Raw genomic sequence first — 20286 nt, 5'->3', positions numbered from 1 at the left:
AGAAATAATCGACCAAGCGATTTAATTATAGCATGCCTAATATTTACACACATTGCAAATCAAACATATCGATACATACAGTAAACGCGAAATTTCGGATTTTACAGTTCGCTGAATTGTTTGCGAGAGAGCTTCCAATCAGGACGTGGTAGTGAAATAACATTAATGGAATTAGTCGTTCATATATCGAAACCCATAAGGAACCCAGTGTTTTTCAATTTCTACTGTGTCTGGGAGAGCATGTGAATATTATATAATTATAATTCCAATCGATCTTCACATATTAAGTTTTCCTAAATTTAATAATTTTCCTAATAACTCACTAATGAATAATTGAAATAAAATCCAGTAGGTCGTGCATGACACATTGATTGTAAGCTATAATAATAATTATTAAAATAAATATCACTGATTATGGATTTGGATTTAAGTCATATGTCTTACTACTAGTAGTTGATTATGTTTGCCACATTGTAACATATTGGGCTTTCTTGGAAGATTTACAATAAACAAATACAAAAAATACCTAGTTAATCAACCTATATGGCTCTCGTCTAAAGCAGTCGACTAATTGAATAGTTAAATTTTAATAAAAAACGAGTTATAATATATCCAACAAATAAAAACACTCGCATTGTTAAAAAACGACGCTATCTGAACTTTTTATACAATACATCCATATCATTCACATCATCCCCACTTTAAAACTTTGTGTTTTCTGAATCTCGATAATACATTTATGCCTGTTAACATTTTCTTGCCATGAAGTCTTTATATATGTGGTATTTTTTTAGCTATATGTATTCTGATATCTCAATAAAAAAATATTTGAATATTCTTTATTTATTAGTTAAAAAAAACATGGTAATATATCTACTTCTCTATCGGAAATTGTCAAAACTAAAAAGGATAGTGACAGAGAAAGTAATTAAATCAGAGGATATGAGCATATTTTAAAACGTAATAAAACATTGGTAATGACATTTTTGAGTAATAAGACACTCGCTACATTTTGAAATAACTTATGAGTGACTTGACTTACGAGTTTTTCGTGATACGAGCAAATTTTGTTTTAAATTGACCTACGATTAATATTTCAACACAAGAAAGAAAAAATTTAACTTAAAAATAAAGTTTATCGTTAATTTCAATTTCCATTAGTCCATTTCAATTTTCCTCATTGAAATGGATTATTGGCATTGCAAATCATTGATTTGACATACGAGTAATTTGAGTTACGAGCTGTCACAGAACGAATTAAACTCGTAAATGAATGCATCACTGTATATTAAAAAAGCAGTCGTGAAATTAGTTGCATTTTCAACGGTCTACTTACGTGAAATTAAAAAAAAGTCTTAATATAAAAATCATGCTTTGTAGACTATACTAAGCTATTTATTGTATATTTAAAAACTAAATTAATACAAAATTATTCACATTTGTTTTTAAAATAATAATTTTACTTTAATTATTATATTGTGTATATTTTAGGGAAGAGACCCTAGGGGTGGTTGACCTCGCGGCCAATGAGATTCTTGTGTGAATCTAAGATTTTTTATTAGTTAATATTTACATGCGACAATGAACGATTAATGGCGAGACGTTTCTCCCAACTGCGGTGAAGTTGGCGCAGGTAGTGATGCACGTGATGATCCTCAGGGCTCTTGTGGCGAGTGTCAGGTGTGATTCTAACGCGCGGCTGGTGGTTCGGAAGTTCCAGGAGTGATATTCAGGTCTGTCGGTGAGGGCGCGTAGCTGGTCCCTTCGGATGTCTACTGGTGAATCTGAGTGGCTCCATGTGGACCGTCTCTCCTTGTGTCTCGCACTGTCAGCCCTCTCCTCGTTGGAATCCGAGCTTATATTCTCTAGGGGTTGCACGCTTGCTGGCCAATCGCATATGTGCAGCGATCTTCTAGCCAATCGCTGCAATCGCTTTGTAGAATTGGTGAAATTGGATATGACTTTTTTGCTCATCCACGGTCTTTCGCATTTTTCGGAAAATGTCACGGATGTGGTGATTTATGGCACCCGTAACCGTTTCGTCACAAAGGGACTCTCTTAACGACTCGTGTTGTGTGTTCAAAAAAAATCCTTTCTGTGCCAACGTTATTTATCTCATTGTTAATGAATGATCATTTTTGATCAGTCATTAACAATGAAAACAACAGCCCTTGCACGTGGACTCACCTGTGTGATCGCCACAATATGTTTAATACCCTTGATAAAAAACCGAGCTTCGGAGCTGTATAGTTAACTTTCACGTGCAATTGTGAATTTAATCGTATAACTGACATGCCGGCTAGAGATAAGCATTCGTCGTTATAAGTTGTTCATCATCTACCTGCCAAGTAAATATGAACAACTTACAATAATTTTGGAAGACTCGGAACGCTCTGATCTAGATGTATCATGATTCCGGGCCTCATGATAAAAATGGCATTTTATATATTTTTAACATCGTAATATAATTTCTTAATAAAAGAATAATAGGTATTAGTTAACCCTTTCTATGCTACAAATATATATAAAAATTAGCCACCGTTGCGACATATTTTAATTATGTATTAAAAATATCTAATCATAATATTTACATAATAATTGGTCATGTTTTCATTGCTACTGTGTTGCCATATAGCGAATTTCTAGTTCAGGTCAAAAGCAATAAAAATGTGCCATCGCGGTGAGAACGCTCGATTATATTAAGAATTTTTAAAACAATATTACGAGTGAGAATCGAATAAAGTACTACATCGAAACCGAACTTTGCCCAATAGGAGAGCGCAAAAAACAATTATCTCTTCTCAGAAGTCAAAAATCCACGTCAAAAGCATAAAAATCGTGCTGTCGTCGTCGCAGTGGGAACGCACGTTACCGAGCGTTCCCACTGCGACGGCATCGACATGATTTTATTGCTTTTGACGTGAATTTTTGACTTCTGAGAAGTGATAATTGTTTTTGCGCTCTCATATTGACCAAAAATCGGTTTGAATATACTTTGATCAGTGCTCTTATATTATAAGCCCATAGTAATATCGGTATGGATAGCTATCATAGTTTTAAAATATAGTGTAATATAAGGCAAACTGTGGAGCAATATGTGAGATGCCATGTCTGTCTTCCGCTAATTTTCCACTTAGAGATGACTTATCTTAACCCTTTCCGCTCGTATGGTGCGTGAGACGCACCAGTACTTGGGTCTATATTACTCGTCAGGCGCGTCAGACGCACCATTTCAATTAATGAAATATAACGTCGATTTTTGGGTATTTCCTGTGCATGTTTTGAATGGCGTTTTTGCAGTGTTGTAGACAAGAGTTTCAAGAGTCATACCTTATCAAAAAATATCATTTTTACCTGAATCAAGCCGGGGAGAGCTTATTTATCGGGATAAGTCGGGGTTTTTTTGATGACTAAATTTAACGGCAGATTTGCCGTAGCTTCTCCCAAAGGCAACAGTTGGCGATCGCCTTTCGGTTGACACGCGTCGGTGACGTTTTTATTACCTATTCTGTTTTCGACAGCGGCTCGGTTGTCCGTAATTTGTGTCTAAGTGAAACTAAATATAGTGACTGATAATTTTGTTTAATTACTTATTTTATAATTTTATTGTGAAGTTATTGTAAAGTTAATTTTTAAATATTATTGTGAAAAAATAGTGCTATAGCTAAATATAGTGATTGTGAAGATATATTTTGTAATGATAGTGTATAATCGTATATTGGGCGACAGTCAAATGGGCGATTCAAAATGGGCGACAGACAAACGGGCGATGGTCTTTTGGGCGATACAATAATAATGCATTACAAATAAATGTGATGCAAATCATGATCTTATAATTAATTAAATAATTAACGTAATTAAATACATACGAAAATATAAGTAATATTTTGTAGAAAAGAATTAAAAGATGAAAACATTATTCAGTCTAAACAAAATAAATTATACATACATAAGATATATGTATATGTATATTTACTTATCATTTGTGCATATTTAATCATAAAATTAATCACTTAAACAGTTTGATTTTTTTATTCAAGAATTTAAGAAAGTTACTCGATATCATAAAACACTTAGGCTAAAGTCGGTAATTTTATTATAAATACCTACCAAAAAAATGTTTATAGTGGGACCTTACGCGAATTTTTTTTATGTTTTGAGCCTTGGAAACTACTGTGAGAACAAACTTTTGGAATTCCCAAAAATCGCATATTTTACAGTTATCTATTTTAAATTAGATAGGATTGTTATATATAAATATAATAACACAGAACTAGAGCTGATAAGTGTTTATCGTGGATTTCGCCCTTTACGCGATTTTTTTATATTTTGAGACTTTTAAATTACTGTGAGAACAATCTTTTGGAATTTCCAAAATAATTTTTCGTTTAAAAACTTTATAGGACACATATTTTTATTTTATTTACATTTTTTAAAAATGAATTAATATCTTATTTGTCGTTTTAGGCTGCAATATTCTAAATTAAGTCAACTTTATATTGAATGGTAAACTGACCTACCAATGTATGTTATCACGGGTGCTCTTGTAACATTAGGTTCATTATTAAAAAAAAAACATAGGAAAAATAAACCTTAATTTTGGTGGTATATACATGTACCACTTTGTTCAAGGTGTCCTATAAATAGTTAATGTATATTTTATTAATATTTACAATAAAGCAAGGCGTGCAAGTTTTTTTAATTTCTGTCGCCCAATAAACCATCGCCCAATTGACCGTCGTCGTCGTATAAAATTACAAACAAATACATATTTACCATACAGCTATTCATTAATAAAAGTTTTGTCTATTTTTAATTAATAAATATATAAAATAATATGACACTAACTGCAACGTTCCATTTGCCCTTCGATGGGGCGATGAGACTAATATTAGTTTATAAAAATATAGATATCTTGTGGGTTTCTTTAATTATGGAAAAAACGTACAATTTGTAATTCTGCGAGCGATGTAAGCTGGCTTCGTTCGCAGGTAGATATATCTAAACCTAAAACCGAGCGGCATATTGTTATTTGTGTATATTTATGGTTTAAACATTTTTCGGTCCCATAAATATTTTAAAAAGGGTCGTCACCCTATTGTGTTAATTTATTGTTATGGATTGCCAACCAATGGTACTTGAGAGAACCAAAAAAAATTAAAATGTAATTTAGAGAAATGCAAGTATTTGTTTTGATTTCTTCGTTTTTGATATTAGTTTATTCATAGTTATGCTCTACATATATAATTTTAATTTTTAAAAAGAATTTAACATTTTTCATTTTTCCCGAGCTGGCGACATACCTAGTACGAAAACGATTACGAGTGCAAAGGGTTAATTTGTATTTTGGATTTGACCTAATAAATGGCCTAAAAAACTTTCGTTATTTTAGGTTTTCGTTTGAACAGCAAATGGACGTTTCGCAACTGTCAAATTGAGTTTCATAGATATTTTAGAGCAGCATATTAGCGCCTATCAGTTAAATTATATTTTCGCTATTAGAAATATATAATATATCTACGGGTGCAAGTGAAAATATAGCTTTACCATAAAATACATATTCGCTGTAACATTTATACATCGAATGTATATAAATAATTATATATGTATTACTACATATAGAAGAGTTGAAATCATATAATTGTACTAGCACCTGTCAGATAATTTATATTTTCACTAGTAAAAATATATATATATATATATATATATATATATACTGATGAAAATGTATTCCGATATGATTTTATTGAAATGACATATCTTTAAAAAATAGATTCGAGTCTGTTTTTTCTAGATTTTCTTTTAGGAATAAGCACATGAATCTGAATGTATTATTTATTAATTTTGCTACATTAAATCTAGTTGACGATGATACAATCTATAAAAACATTAAATTTATATAATTCAGCTGGTGCTGTTGTTGATTTTTCGTCATTTCTTTGCTTCTTCTTAGGTACATAGGTCATACAATTAAGCGCAACGCCAAATTAAAAAAGTATGTGTAATAACACAATAGAGTCAACAGTGAGTAAAAAATCGATTTTTTTTGTTTGTTGTGTATTTTACTTCAAGACGGTTATCACAAATCAATTTTATTGACTTGTCCGAATATGGATGCTGACAATCGAGGTCAAAGTAAAAATGCAAAGAAAGCATTCCCGTAGTCCGTACCAATTAACAAGTCGGACTTTAATCGGGGATTAGAACATCAATATCAAAATTGAGCAATATTATTTCACAAGCCATTGTTTACACAAAATAATCGCAACATCGGTATATAATTAATCAACTTACGCATAGGTATATCTAAACAAATTTAATATAATAACCGTATAAGCATACATTAATTATAATAACTAATAGCATGTATCATAAACAGTTGTCTGTAACGTGAGATGTTTTGTTTTCGCGAAAGCTTCTTCATAGATGTGTATAGGTGTCTATATCCACGCGTCCGGACTCTAATCGATATGAAGAGCAATAAAAAGGCTCTTTGTCAACTCGCCCTAAAGTGGAGCGAAATCATCAAACATGTTTTGTCACAGATACGCGAATTATTTATTGAAAAATTTGCACTCGAGCGTGATATAATTTAAGTTTGAAACTTAATTCACCTCGCGAAATTTATATACATTTATATTTGTTTTTTGTATTACAGTTTTTATGACAAATTAAACAAATGTTGAGCAAACCCATAAATATTTGATATTACGTCAGGCGTAACAAGACTCTTTTGGATTGTAAGGATTCAAGTCGACTTCAAAGATATCAAAGCGTTTTGCAACGACGTAAATATTTGAAAATCACATAAATTACTTCTTAGGTAAATTTTAGAAACATTGTTATAATAAAATATTTTATGAATGATAGTATAATATATTGGACATGGATAAACATAAACACGACACTTCATGTTTGCTGTTAGATTTTTATACAAATATTATAATAATTATTAACCCTTTGAACGCGTTAATCAAAAATAATATTTTATTGTTTTTTTTTTTGTAAAATGCAAATTTTACTTTGATACTGTGTTTAAATGTTCTGATTTTCTAATTTTTATTCATTTAAAATGATATTTTATGATTATTTACAAAAAAAGTTTTTTCTTGAAAAGCATTAGTTTTACTGATTATTGCGTAAAGAGATAAAAAAAAATCAATTGGGTGACTTTAGTCGCTTTCCGCGTGAATAAAAATATTATAATAATTATTAGTTACATATATAATCAAAGCTTCGAACTGGAACTGAACCGATAACAGGAAAACCCGTTATTTTTGTCGGAACGAAAACCGGAGTTGAACCGAAAAAAATGTCGTTTTATTTCGGTTCGGTCTAAGTTCACGCACGTAGTCACAAAAAATGCAAGCACTCCAACATTTGAAAAATATTTGAAATCAATTTGAATCACAAAAGAACAAGCACAATCATCTGGTGAAAAGAAAAGGTAGATATTTTAAAGGATTTTTTAAGAAGTAAAGAACTGGCAATAGAGACAAATAGATTTTCTATTTCTACAGATGTAGACATTGAATTCATATTGAATAACTTTAACCATGTACAAAGATAGAAAAAACAAAAGAAGAAAATAAAAGTACATATCCTAATTTATACTAAAATGCAATGGTGGTTTTAAGAGCTCCAGCAGCACTAGTTAAGTGTTGAAATGGCATTCTTTGGCATTAAATGAAAATACATTGGAAGATATATTAATAATTAGAGGAAACTTTCACCTTTTTTAATTATAAATAAATATACCTAAGGATCCTGTATACTTCAACCGTGAATATACGAATTTGTTTACATATATTTCGTTGAATAAATAATATTGTTATATACTTACAGTTTTAATTATTATACCTTTAATTAATTATTCATTATTTTTATTTATATTATATTAATGTATAAATTTAAACAATAGAAAAAATAAAAAAATTGAAATATGGTAGAAAATTAATTTTTAATACAAATAAAAATATTTAAAAATAATCACTTGTAGCTGAACCGAAAACCGTAAAAACCGATATTTATTCTGGAACGAAAACCGGAACCGAACCGATCTATATTTTTTAATTGAACCGGAACGAAAAAATAACGGTTCGATGCCCTAGATATAATTATGTTTTACAAAAAAAAAAGATTAATAACACAACACTACTTAGTAAAACAATCGTGCAACATTGAAGTAGTAGATCAGCTTTTAAATTAAGGTTTATTGTAAATTAGTTAAAATACGAACATATAAATAAATTTGTTTTATATTAATACTATACTTCGTCACTTTGAGACTTATCTCGTATTTCACAACAGTACAGTAAACCCCCCAATAACACGGTAAATCGGGGACATGCTATTTGGATGCCCGTTACTTTATGTAAGGGAGGATATCACACCAAACGCGCCTGATTCATACATACGTATTGCAAAAAATTGTATTTTTGTATTTTATAGCCCTCCAATTACCGTGTTATTGGGGGGTCTACTGTATTTCATTAGTCCGCTTACGTCGAGCAAAGTTGTCATATACGTTCCAACTACTTTATTGTTATTCCGACGTCTTCAAATTGTTATCGCTATACATATGTAAAAGACTGATAAATTATTGATTTTGATAGATTATAACTTTCACTATTTTAACATAATTTAATTTCTTTAAATTTGTTCAAAATATAGAAAGGAGTAATGTTAAGTATATGGAACGTATATCCGTATCATGTACTTTAGAGCGTACACCTAACGTTGTCATCTCTTTTTCTCTTATGAATAATGACGAAATGGATAGACCTCAAAGTGACGCTGTTAAAAGAAACGGAGTATAGATTTATATAAAACAACATACTGTCTGATTATATAAAATACAATATTATTTTGAATGGGTAAAAAATGTATCCAAATCGTATGAAGATTTAAATGCATAGAAACGTAATACGGCTATATATATATAATTTTAAAGGTTTCAATGACTACTCTTATAATCGCGTGACGATATCAAAAACATATTATTTACAAACTCTCGACTAAATCAATACGGTCTATGTAAATAAATTAAAATATTGGCTACAAATAACATTTCAAAACATGTTACTTTTAAATATTTAATATTATAATTTAAGTTCAGAACTGACGCTGAAAAGATATCAACAAGTAAAACTGTAGCATGAGAACTACTTATAGGTTCTGCAATTTAACACAACTCCAAACAAACACAACATCGGTAGATGTAATGTTTTCTTTGTAAGAAAAGTAAGTTTACATTACAATAGTACATTGGCAAGTATTATCGTTTCCTTCATTGTAATAATTACATTTATTATTATAGTAAATTCAATATATCAGACAGAACTGATTGCTATCCTGCTATTACCTAATAACATCATAAAGTTAGGGATGACCGAGCGTATGAAAACTAAGATCTACTCAGCGGATTAACTTATCAGGCCCTTACTCATAATCATTAAAAAGTAAGATAAGATTAATATAAATATGAAGCTACATCAATTTCTGATATGCTAAGTAAAGACTGCACGAAAATGTTAATTCAAAACCTTGAATTATAAATGCTAATCTCCATTTTGGCATGTATTATTTCCCACTTATTGGCTACCTGAAATGTCTGCTAGTTAGATATTGGTATCTTTTAATAACATGTATACTATAAAAATCATTTTCATTCAAACGATTTTTTCCTAAGATAAAATTTTAAAATGTAAATGCATAAATACCTAATAGATTCGCAAAGAAAGTCAAATGTCAACATTTCAACAGTTCAATACCTGTACATTTAACATGTGAGGTAAAAAAGATAACGGAGATAAGAAGAGGATAAAGCCCAAACCGACAACAAAGAAGAAATGTTCAATAAGGCTTTATTTTACGGTTTACCTGTTCTTTCCTCTCTCGCATGGGTATTATTTTATTATACTCGAGCGATTACCTGTTTTTTAACCTCCACGAGAACATCGAAAAAGAGAAGCGTTTAATAAATGCTTTTATGAACCCTACAACATTTTAAGAATATTCAATGCAGTCAGTAAAACTGAATCCGCAATAATAAACACGCAGCACGATTCACAAATCGCACATAAAAAAATCTTAAGTGGACCACATGAACCATTCAAGAGCAAAAGTAGATATATATGTATGTATATAATTCTAACATAATCAATTCCTCCAGAAATCACTATAATAATTTAGTTCAAGCAGGATGTATTGTTTTGCATCTAAAATTACAACAATTTCTGCTCTGAAACTAATATATTTACAAACTAGTACTATATAATTAAACTCAATTTAGACATAAATCTTAACTATTGTAACATGTACATATGTTACAAAAGTTAGTTGTTGTTAAAAAGCTTGTTTAAAAGCACATAGCGAGCAACAACAAAAAAATGTTGCTCGCTATGAAAAATTGTGTTGGGATTGAGTTTCGTTATCAGTCAAATTACCACTCACACGTCACGAAACTTACGTACGAAGCTAGTAATACAATCACAAAACAACCAGAGCTTAAAAATGCACCGCTTAGGGCAAAAATATTTAATATCGATTAGCACAAATAAAAATTGGAGATATAAAATACTATTATTACTGCAGTATATTTGAAAAAATTGCGACCCAGTGGCGAAACTAATGCTACCTCCCCCCCTGTTTAAAATGTTTAAAAATATAACTCACAAATAGTTGATTTTGTGAAGTTACATTTAGCTGTGTAGCATATTTTTTTTTATTATCTACGTTTATTTTAATACGCTTTGAACTAATGCATTATACAAAATACAAATGCGTAGAATTGCAATCACTCGTAAATCCCTAAAATAGATGCGTTATGTTAAAATGTGGTCATTCAAGCACGGAGACTACGTGTCCTTGATATTGAAAACGATTTTGTTCGACACTTTCAAAGTGCAGTCGATTATCGATTGAATTAATATATTTCTGTGAATGAGCGTTCGCAACTTAAACGAAAAGTTTCAGGTATAGCAGGAAATCAGAAAACCTATTCACACGCAATAAACAAATTTATAACTTTTAATAAAAGTCCACTAATTGCTTTTCAAAAGCGCCATTGTCAAATTTGTTGACATAGACGATAATAGCTAGGAATTATTGGCTAACTCGCATAAAAGATTCACTCATTAAAAAAATTGATGTCCTAAAATAAACAACACTAATGAAAGCATTATTTTCTTGACGATATTTACGCAACTATACAAATTTAATTTAAGGCCTTCTCTCCAAATCTTCAAAGAAAATATATATAATTTATTTTGATTGAGCTAATATTTTTCTGTGTATCATGCATAAGACTAATATAATTTAAATCGCGTATATACAATACAATAGATATTATCGTCATAGCTTCATTGTTTATATTTTTAACTAAGTATTTGTTATGTTATTCACTCATCCCTCGATGTATGCGATAGATACCTTCCAGAAAATATCGCGTAAATCTGCAATAAAATGATCGAATAGTATTCACGTGAACTTTTTAACGTTTCTTTATATCATAAAAAATACGAGCAAAACGCGCGCACTCCAAAAAGCAACTCAGGACACACTGCATGGTCAGCGGGAGAGGTTCAGATGTAGGTCAAGTGCAAAACGTGGTTTGTACATCATTACGCTACACGCGTGGAATCAAATATGTTTGATTTGGACTATCAAAAAAATGTAATGTATATGTTAATAAGATGAAATCAGTTATCATAATCTATTTAATTGTTACTATTTTTAGGATATAGCTATGGTGAAAATACATGTAAATTACTATGTTCAGTTGAGTAAAATATTTTATTCAGATGAAATAAATAGAAAATCGAAACAAAAATATGTATATAAATCACACCGTAAAAGCTGAACCAATTGATATGGTATGAACTATCTTCTGAATAACTACTTATATTTTCAAATATCTAACTTTTTAGAACTCCTTATCGGTACACATAATATTTCCAGTTCCAGTGGGTAAAAAATCTATAGTCGTTACAAGTTTAGTACAATAAATTCCATTTATGACATTTTAACTTTTTTAGAAATCATAGAAACAGGATGTGTATTAGTAAAACAATGCAGTTAAAAGTGTATTACGGGTTTATTCGGTAAAAACGAACCAAATATACGCTTTTGTTATATGCTGCCTACTGACAGTGATTTCTGAATTTATAATTTACAAATAGTTTTCGCTGCTTTAACACCAGTTTTAAACTACGTATAATTGAACGTTGAACAAAGGTATATTGCACTAATAAATGCTATGTTCTGAAATATCACTACAATATACTATCAAAAATAGAAGTAGACCAAAAAGTACACTTAAAATAGGACATCTAAAAAAATACGCAAATTTTACGATTTATGTTTATGACATATAATGGATAAATATATTTTTTATAATACATCTATCCCTTAATTTTCGGGGTAGATAGATGTCACAAAATATCAGGAGACATAAATATAACTTTTACATTAATACAAAAGTAATTAAAATTGAAAAATAAAAATATTATTTTCCATCAGTTTAAAACCAATAATATTATTCTTATCCAGCAGCAGAATATTCCTGAATCGTCCTTATTCAATTATCTGGTTCCTTCCTGTTATCGAGGACCAAATGTTCTGGCCAACGTTCACTCGCTACCGCTCGTTCGTACCTACATTTTAAAACGTGTTTATGTAGCAAAAGATTGTTGACCGCTTTCACATGGCATTTATAATTGTATTTTATATTGTATACATGTTATTTATACAATTATATTTTCATTAAAAATGAACGTGTTCAATCTGCTTTATATCAAAACAGAAGCCGTACAATTCCTGCAAAAACTTATCCTGTTGTGTTCATGGACTATTCACTGTTCTGACCAACGATCACTGTTTAGATAAATACGTTTTAAAATTACAACAGGTTAGATGCGAACGAGCGGTTACGAGTGAGCGTTGATCAGAACAGTGAACACCCCATAAATACTCTATGCAACGAATCTACTTCAAAAATGTCATTAATAATTGTAAATAAATAAATAAAATGTATAAACAAATGAAAGCATTCATAAATGTAGTATAAAGGTTAGATGCAAACAAACGGTAGGGAGTGAGAATTTTTGTATTTTATTTTTATTGATGCTGTTTATAAATTCTTTTTAAATCATGCTGAAATGTTGGAGCGCGTTCAAAGTTTAGATCGATATTTAAAATGATATAAATGTATAACTCAATAATCGACAACATAATTCGGTAATTATAAAAAGATTTCGTTTTCAAAATAAGTAATAATACCAACCACATATCACGCATGGCTGTTATATTTTTTTGAAGTTTTAAATAGTTTGGAAAAATAGCTATAGGTATCTGAATTGACCTAAAATGTTGTATTTTCTTAGCCATGTAAAACTGATATCACAGTGCAAATCGAGGATGGGTTTATTGCTACATTTTTAAAACATGATTTCAAGAAAGTGAGTACGACACAAAATACATATTAATTAGTTATATTTAGCTAAGCTGAAGAAAAAATTGATATATACACATGGCAATCAATCGATAGTGCAAACGCATAAGTGCAGGAATGGTCGTCCGTGTGGTGCGCATTTCTAGTTTAGTTTAGTTTACAAGCACCTACTTTAAGCTCATGAAAATGAAAATATGCTCTTGTTTGATTACGTTCCATCTTGGAATCAACAAAAATAAGTTTTTATATTAGGTTATAACATTATTGTAATTTGACTTTAAGTAACAGAACAAGCTCTCCAAGATTTACGCACTTTAATCGAAGAAATTAAAATTTACTTTTTATATAATCATATATTTTTTAAACCCTGGACGCTAAACAACGATATAATGTTGTTCGTCATTATATAAAAAAAAATTATAAAAATGATGCTCGAAAAATTAAATTAAGTGGTGAACTTGTTACTCCGTTAGTATGACAATGGCATGAAATAGTTTTTGAATGAATTTAATTATATTCATATATAGGAAGAACCGATAAAAATGTGAAAAAAATATTTTTAAAAACATCACAGAGTCCAAAGGGTTAAGTATATTTTGGATTATTTTTATTCGTATTAAATGAGTTTTTAAAATATGCTTATAAATAAAAGATATTATTTCTATACTCAATTATCCTCAATTAATTATTTTTAAATTGCTTTAGCATTATTTTATAATCCCAAGATAAGTATATAACTTCATTTCTTAATAACAATATCTAATTATCTCTAATATCTTTAAAATTCCAAAATAAATAAATCTAAACGCTACTAAGAGGTTTTAATATATAAGCACAATTTCAAGCCAAGTTCATAATGAAATAAATTCTAGAATAATGCACATTAAAATGGTATACATATATAACATATTAATATGGATAAACATAATTTTTTATATTGATATTATATTTTTTTCCAAAAAACAAAGTCTCTTTTCAGTACTACGCTTCTGAGATAACGCGACAGGTGTTATATATTATCTATATTCAGCACAAACGTTTTGACCATACGAATACTATATTGACAAATAATGAAAACGCACAAGTGCGGGATTGGTCGTCAGCGTAGTAACGCAGTACACCACACCAAAAACGCTGCTAAGGTAACGAGCACCCGTTCTAATTACGGGCTAATTTGCTTAATTTTTATCTATAACTTGATAGCCTAATTTGAAGTAAAACTAATAATAAAAACGAATACTATGATAAAAAAATACAGACCTAAAAATGCATTTATCGTAACATATCAATATGAATAAATATGTTTTTCAAGAGATAAGATAATCTTGGCACTTTCCTTTTATCCGGTGCCAAATTTATTTTCATTGAAAATGAACGTGGGCAAACTGCCTTGTACCGAAACAGAAGCCGCACAATTCATGCAAGAACCTGTTATGTTGTATTCATGAGGTGTTCACTATTCTGACTAAAACGCACTCGCTGCCGCTCATTCGCACCTAAGCTGTTTAAAACGTTAGTCATAGTAACGATTCTACTCAAAAATGTCATTTATAATTGTATATAAATAAATAAAATGTATACAAATGAAAACTTTTTTTTAGAATAAATTTTACCACCGATAACAGGAATGTACCATATATTTTTAAGAGAATATATTACTGTGTTATTCATTATTTGTATTTAAATGTTATACCCTACAAACGATATATTTACCATTAATGAAAACGCAGAAATGCGGAAATGGTCGTCTGTATGGTACCCGTTTCAACTCATAAAAACGCTCCTAATTGCTTATTTTCCATCTTAAATTCAATAGCCCAATTTAAAGCAAAAATTATTAAATTATACCAAAATAAACTTTTAAATGATAATTCATAAATCAATATGGATAGATATATAATTTGTATTTTAAAAATATTTACAAAATATCTTTTCAGTGGCATATTTAAAAGAGGATGTGTAACAGATATATTTAGCTAAGCTACACAAAAAGTTCTAACCCTACAAAAGTAACTATATTCATCGATAGTGCAAATTCGGAATTTTTAAACAATTATTTTCATAGAAATCTAATACATAATATACTAATGTATTACTTGTAAGCTGCGGTTTGAAGAAAACCTGGTCTAAAAACTACTAAAAACATTAGATTTCAAATGAAATTATTTATAAGTTATAAAAAGTTCGTAAAACACTGCATCGACATAACGGTCCGTAAACCCGCCCTCGCGTAGTGGGCGTCGCGATAACACACAAGCGCACAATTTTCCAAATCGGCACTAACTTCGCTATCGATCTACCTGCTCGATTTGCGCACGAAGAAAACATACCGCGTGCACTTAGGTCCTTTCATCAACGATATGAAAATAAAAAGGTTTTGGAAATAATTTGTTTAAATTAATTTGGCCAAAGGACGAAAAAGGTCGGCCAGCAGAAAAAAGTTTGGCGGGGGCAGCGGGGAGCGGGGGCGGCGCGGCATCCGAAAACCCTTTCCGTGACGATCTTCAGTGACGGGGCGGAGTCCCCAGTTACATAACGTCAACAAACAACGGAAGAAAGCGACATTTAGGAGAAATATCGAAACCGGAAGCGGGGCGCGGCCTCAGGCGGCTCGGTAGCGCACGAGCTCGATTCGAATCCGCGAGTTTCTGGGAGTGCGCCACCAGGGGGGGCGCTTCTGTTTACGTGACCCGCGGCCGCGTCGCGATGGCCGTGTTGAAAGAAATCGAAAATACGAGAGCGTACACTCACCAGCTGCCTGGCCGGTCGCTTGCCCGCGGGCGCAGGGGATTCGTCGGTCGCCATCCCGGCCGGCGTTCTCCGACGAGTCGAGTCGACACTCGCGAAAGCGACGAGGACGCGGCGGAGCGAGCTACACGTCCCACACACAGCAAGCTCCGACGCACACTGAACGCCGCAATCGCCGCCGCTGCTCTCGTTACTGCGAATCGCACGCTCGTTAAAGCGAATCGCACACCACTAAACTGCGTTTTCGTAATTACGAACCAAATTTGCAAACTTTTATTTACCACCGAAACAGATTCTAAGACAAACGATTCGCTTCGTATTCATCTAAAAACAAATAATATACAAGCGTTTAGGCTAAATCTGACGCTTATAAGTAACTAAATGCATTTTCATTTTTTTTGTTGTTTTACTTTGGCCCAAAGCAAGTTTCTTGCTTACGTTTTTACTACCAATGATAAGCAATAAAAAAGCATAGATAGCAACCAGTTATTAAAATACTTTTTTTAATTTCATCATATAATACATATTGTGAATTTATTAAGTATAATTTTGTTTTAGGTTCCAAGCCGACCAAAATTTTTAGAAATCTTTTAAATAAATATTTAAAACTTTTACATGTGATATTGATACAAGTCTTATCAACTTATTACTTTTTTTTTAATTATGTAAATGTATAATCAGTTATGCAGCCAATCTTCCTGAAATGTATACGAAAATAATGCAATGTAAGTATTATTTAAATATTTATATTGGCATATAAATAAATAACACTTTCTTAGTTAATCCCTAAAGTTTTTTCAATATATTATAAAGTTAAATTGCACTTTTCTTGTACAACAGTTCTATAACAAGTATTTTTTATATTTTCTTTAATATAATACTTGAGATATACGCTTTCAATTGAACTTACATTATGTTTTACAATTCTGTCCATTACGACTTGAAAAGTGTGTCACAATGGTCAAAATAATCGTAAAAAAAATGTTGAGAGACATGAAGGCTTTGCTAATTTATTTAATTATTTATTTACATGCAACAACAAAGCAACAGGATAACAGATAATTTATAATCTTAAGAAAACGGAAGTAAAAGAGAGACCATCGCAATATTATTAAAATAATAAGTATTAAACAATTATATTATAAAAAAAGAATATAAATTATATTTGGAATAATATTATGTATAACATAGTAATTAAGGTTTAATGAAGAACTAATGTAAAAAGCAGTTTTTCGAAAGGATTAATTTTACGAATTATATAAGTTTACAAAACTAGAAGAAATAAATCAAAGTGTAATGGTAAATAAATTGAATGCATATAAAATGGCAAGAAATTCTGCAGTTAAATTACTAATAAAAATAAATAGGAAGTGATATGAATAAACCAAAACATGAATCGATAAAAATGTGAAAATAATAAAATAATAAAATTTAAAAATAAAAAGTCAAACAAAGAGCCAAAATTCAATATTTAATTTATGGTGTTATAAAAAAAATTAAAGATATTCCTGGTATTAATAATGACTCAAATATTGGAAAAGATTAAAAAATAAATAAGTAAATGATTTGTTATTGGTGTTAGTAATAAATAATATTATTAAATTTTATAAAATAAACAAGTACTGATAATTAGACAAAAAGAATGCTTTTTTTAATTTGGAGTAAAATTGGAAAGAAATAGCAAACTTAATCATTAGCTAAGTTTATACTTACAGAAAAAAAGAAATGTATAAGAAATTGTGAAAAAATTGTGAGTAGTTTGCTGAGAGACTAATGAAAAAATGGAGTCTGGCAGCAGTTCAATTCGTTCCGAGAGAAGCATTCAACGGATATAGTCATAAAATATATGTTAATGAATTAGAGAGAAAGAATGGACGATATCAATAAAATAATTGATGGTATAATTCTAGATTTTAAAATGGCATTTGAAACAATAGCTCGAAAAAAAGTTAAGAAATTAGATGTTTGTATGTAACTTTAAGGTCAAGTAATAAAATTGTTTATACTATTTTATTGCAAAGTAATACTTAGAGAAAATAGTTCAAGTGAACTTTAGACCACATGGATTAAAGTTGGGTCCATTATTGTTTGTGTTGTATTTAAATAATAATGTGGATGTAGTAAAATACTGCAAAATAAATATATTTCCGGATGATATTTATTTTATTTTATATAAAGTATTTAATTCAATATTATTATCAAAATTTACAAACATACTTTTAGATAGAATACAACTTAAATGGATTATAACAATTTTGCCTTCGGAAACAAATTTCGACTTCATCATTTTCGACCCTATTTGAAAGCTTTATGCCATCTTAAAAACATATTTCTTGATATGCTGCATACAGTTTTATTGATGTGGCAGATTTTTTACCCACCCCTTTTGAAATTATACAAAAAAAAATGCATTTAATCATTGTAATTTAATTAAACACTATGAATCTTAATTAAATCGAAATATAAAAAAAAGTTTAAACTATGTATTGACTATAAACAGTCTCGAATCTATTCCGAAAATATTTTTTTAAATACATAATTTTAGTGAAATCATATCGGAATACATTTTCTCTGGTAGATTTATATTTTTACCAGTGAAAATTTAAATTATTTAACAGGTGCTAGTAAAATTATATGACTAACTTTACCATAGGTAGTAATATATACATTTTCATACTTATCATTATTTATTTACATGCGATATATAAATGTTACAGTGAATGTGTATTTTTCAGTAAAGTTATATATTTCAATAGTGAAGTCCAAATACATTTTAACCAGTAGCTATATATTTAAACTAGCGAAAATATAATTCAACTGATAGACGCTACTGAAATTATATGCTGCTTAAAAAAGTCTTTGAAACTCAATTTGACAGTTGCGAAACGCGTCCATTTCCTGTCAAACCAATACCAAAGCTATATGAATTAACCAAACTCTAAGAATAATTATTGACGTAATGAAAATTTTAAGAATAATTATTATAACTATAGTTAAGAAAAATGCATGTCATATAACGTAATACTGTAAAAAGACTTCAACTTTTCCATATATAGTAAAATATACATTTATATACTTATCATTATTAATTTACATTTAAACAGACCCAACTTGACCTAATGAAAATATGTACAAAGAGTTATTATTGTTTTAGAACTTTCATTAGGTCCAAAATATAAACTAAACAAACATCTTTCAGGGGAAAATAAGCGGAAAAAAAGTATAGATAGAATTCGCATTTCGCATATTGCTCCATAGTGTGTTTGCAAATTGAAAAAATGAATTTTAAAAATATTCTATTGTAGCTATCCGATACTACAGACTTCTGATATGAAAGTATTAGTCAAAATATATTCAAACCGAATTTTAGTCAATAGGAGGACGCAAAAACAATTATCACTTCTCAGAAGTTGAAAATTCACGTCAAAAGCAATAAAATCGTGTTGGCACCGTCACAGTGAGAACGCTCGTTATCGAGCGTTCCCTCTGCGACGGCGATTTTATTGCTTTTGCTAAAACGATTTTATTGCTTTTGACGTGGATTTTAGACTTCTGAGAAGGGAAAATTGTTTTTTACGCTCTCCTATTGGTCTAAATTTGGTTTAGATATGCTTCCTTCATTCGAAGAGTAATATTGTTATAAAAAGTTATAATATTAAAAATAGACAGCACGATTATATTGCTTTTTTTTTTTTTTTTTTTTAATTTTGTTTATTACATAATTAAATAATACATTTTTATAAACATATATATTTACATTTCATTGGTTGCTGGTTAATTACCATTATCACAATTTACGATTCATTAGCTAAATTAAGAGGAATTACAAAAATAAGAATAATAATAAAAAACATAAAATACGTGAAGTTTAGGTCAAAGTACATAAACACCCTTAACAAAAAAAAAGAAAAAAAAAAGAAAATAAAATAAAATAAAAAAATAAAATAAAGTTATCATAATACTAGTTATCATAAAAATCATAAAATCTTTTTATGATAACTAGTAATAATTACAAAGATTTAAAGCAACGCAATTATTGCTAGTTATCATAAAAAGATTTTATTATAAACCCATAATCGCAGATA

At 29.8% G+C, this 20286-nt stretch overlaps 1 protein-coding gene across 4 annotated transcripts in view; it reads right to left on the bottom strand.

Annotated features, from left to right (window-relative positions):
• The window catches only part of Kdm2 (Lysine demethylase 2), a 30968-nt gene extending 14606 nt beyond the window's left edge, over positions 1 to 16362 (bottom strand). For 2 of the 4 annotated variants that reach the window (XM_088197233.1, XM_088197236.1), the window contains exon 1: positions 16199 to 16362. In XM_088197233.1, coding sequence (XP_088053359.1) covers positions 16199 to 16258 — 60 coding nt within the window. In that variant the 5' untranslated portion in view covers positions 16259 to 16362. The remainder of the gene's footprint in view (positions 1 to 16198) is intronic. The other 2 variants (XM_088197235.1, XM_088197237.1) reach the window with 1 other exon arrangement.
• Between the last annotated feature and the right edge of the window lie 3924 nt (positions 16363 to 20286).

The sequence above is a fragment of the Plectrocnemia conspersa genome, unplaced genomic scaffold (assembly GCF_051122295.1).
Source record: "Plectrocnemia conspersa isolate PC_06_02 unplaced genomic scaffold, ASM5112229v1 ptg000011l, whole genome shotgun sequence".
Classification (NCBI taxonomy): Eukaryota; Metazoa; Arthropoda; class Insecta; order Trichoptera; family Polycentropodidae; genus Plectrocnemia; species Plectrocnemia conspersa.
Note: the sequence above shows the minus strand (reverse complement) of the source record. Positions and strands in the feature narration are given on the sequence as shown.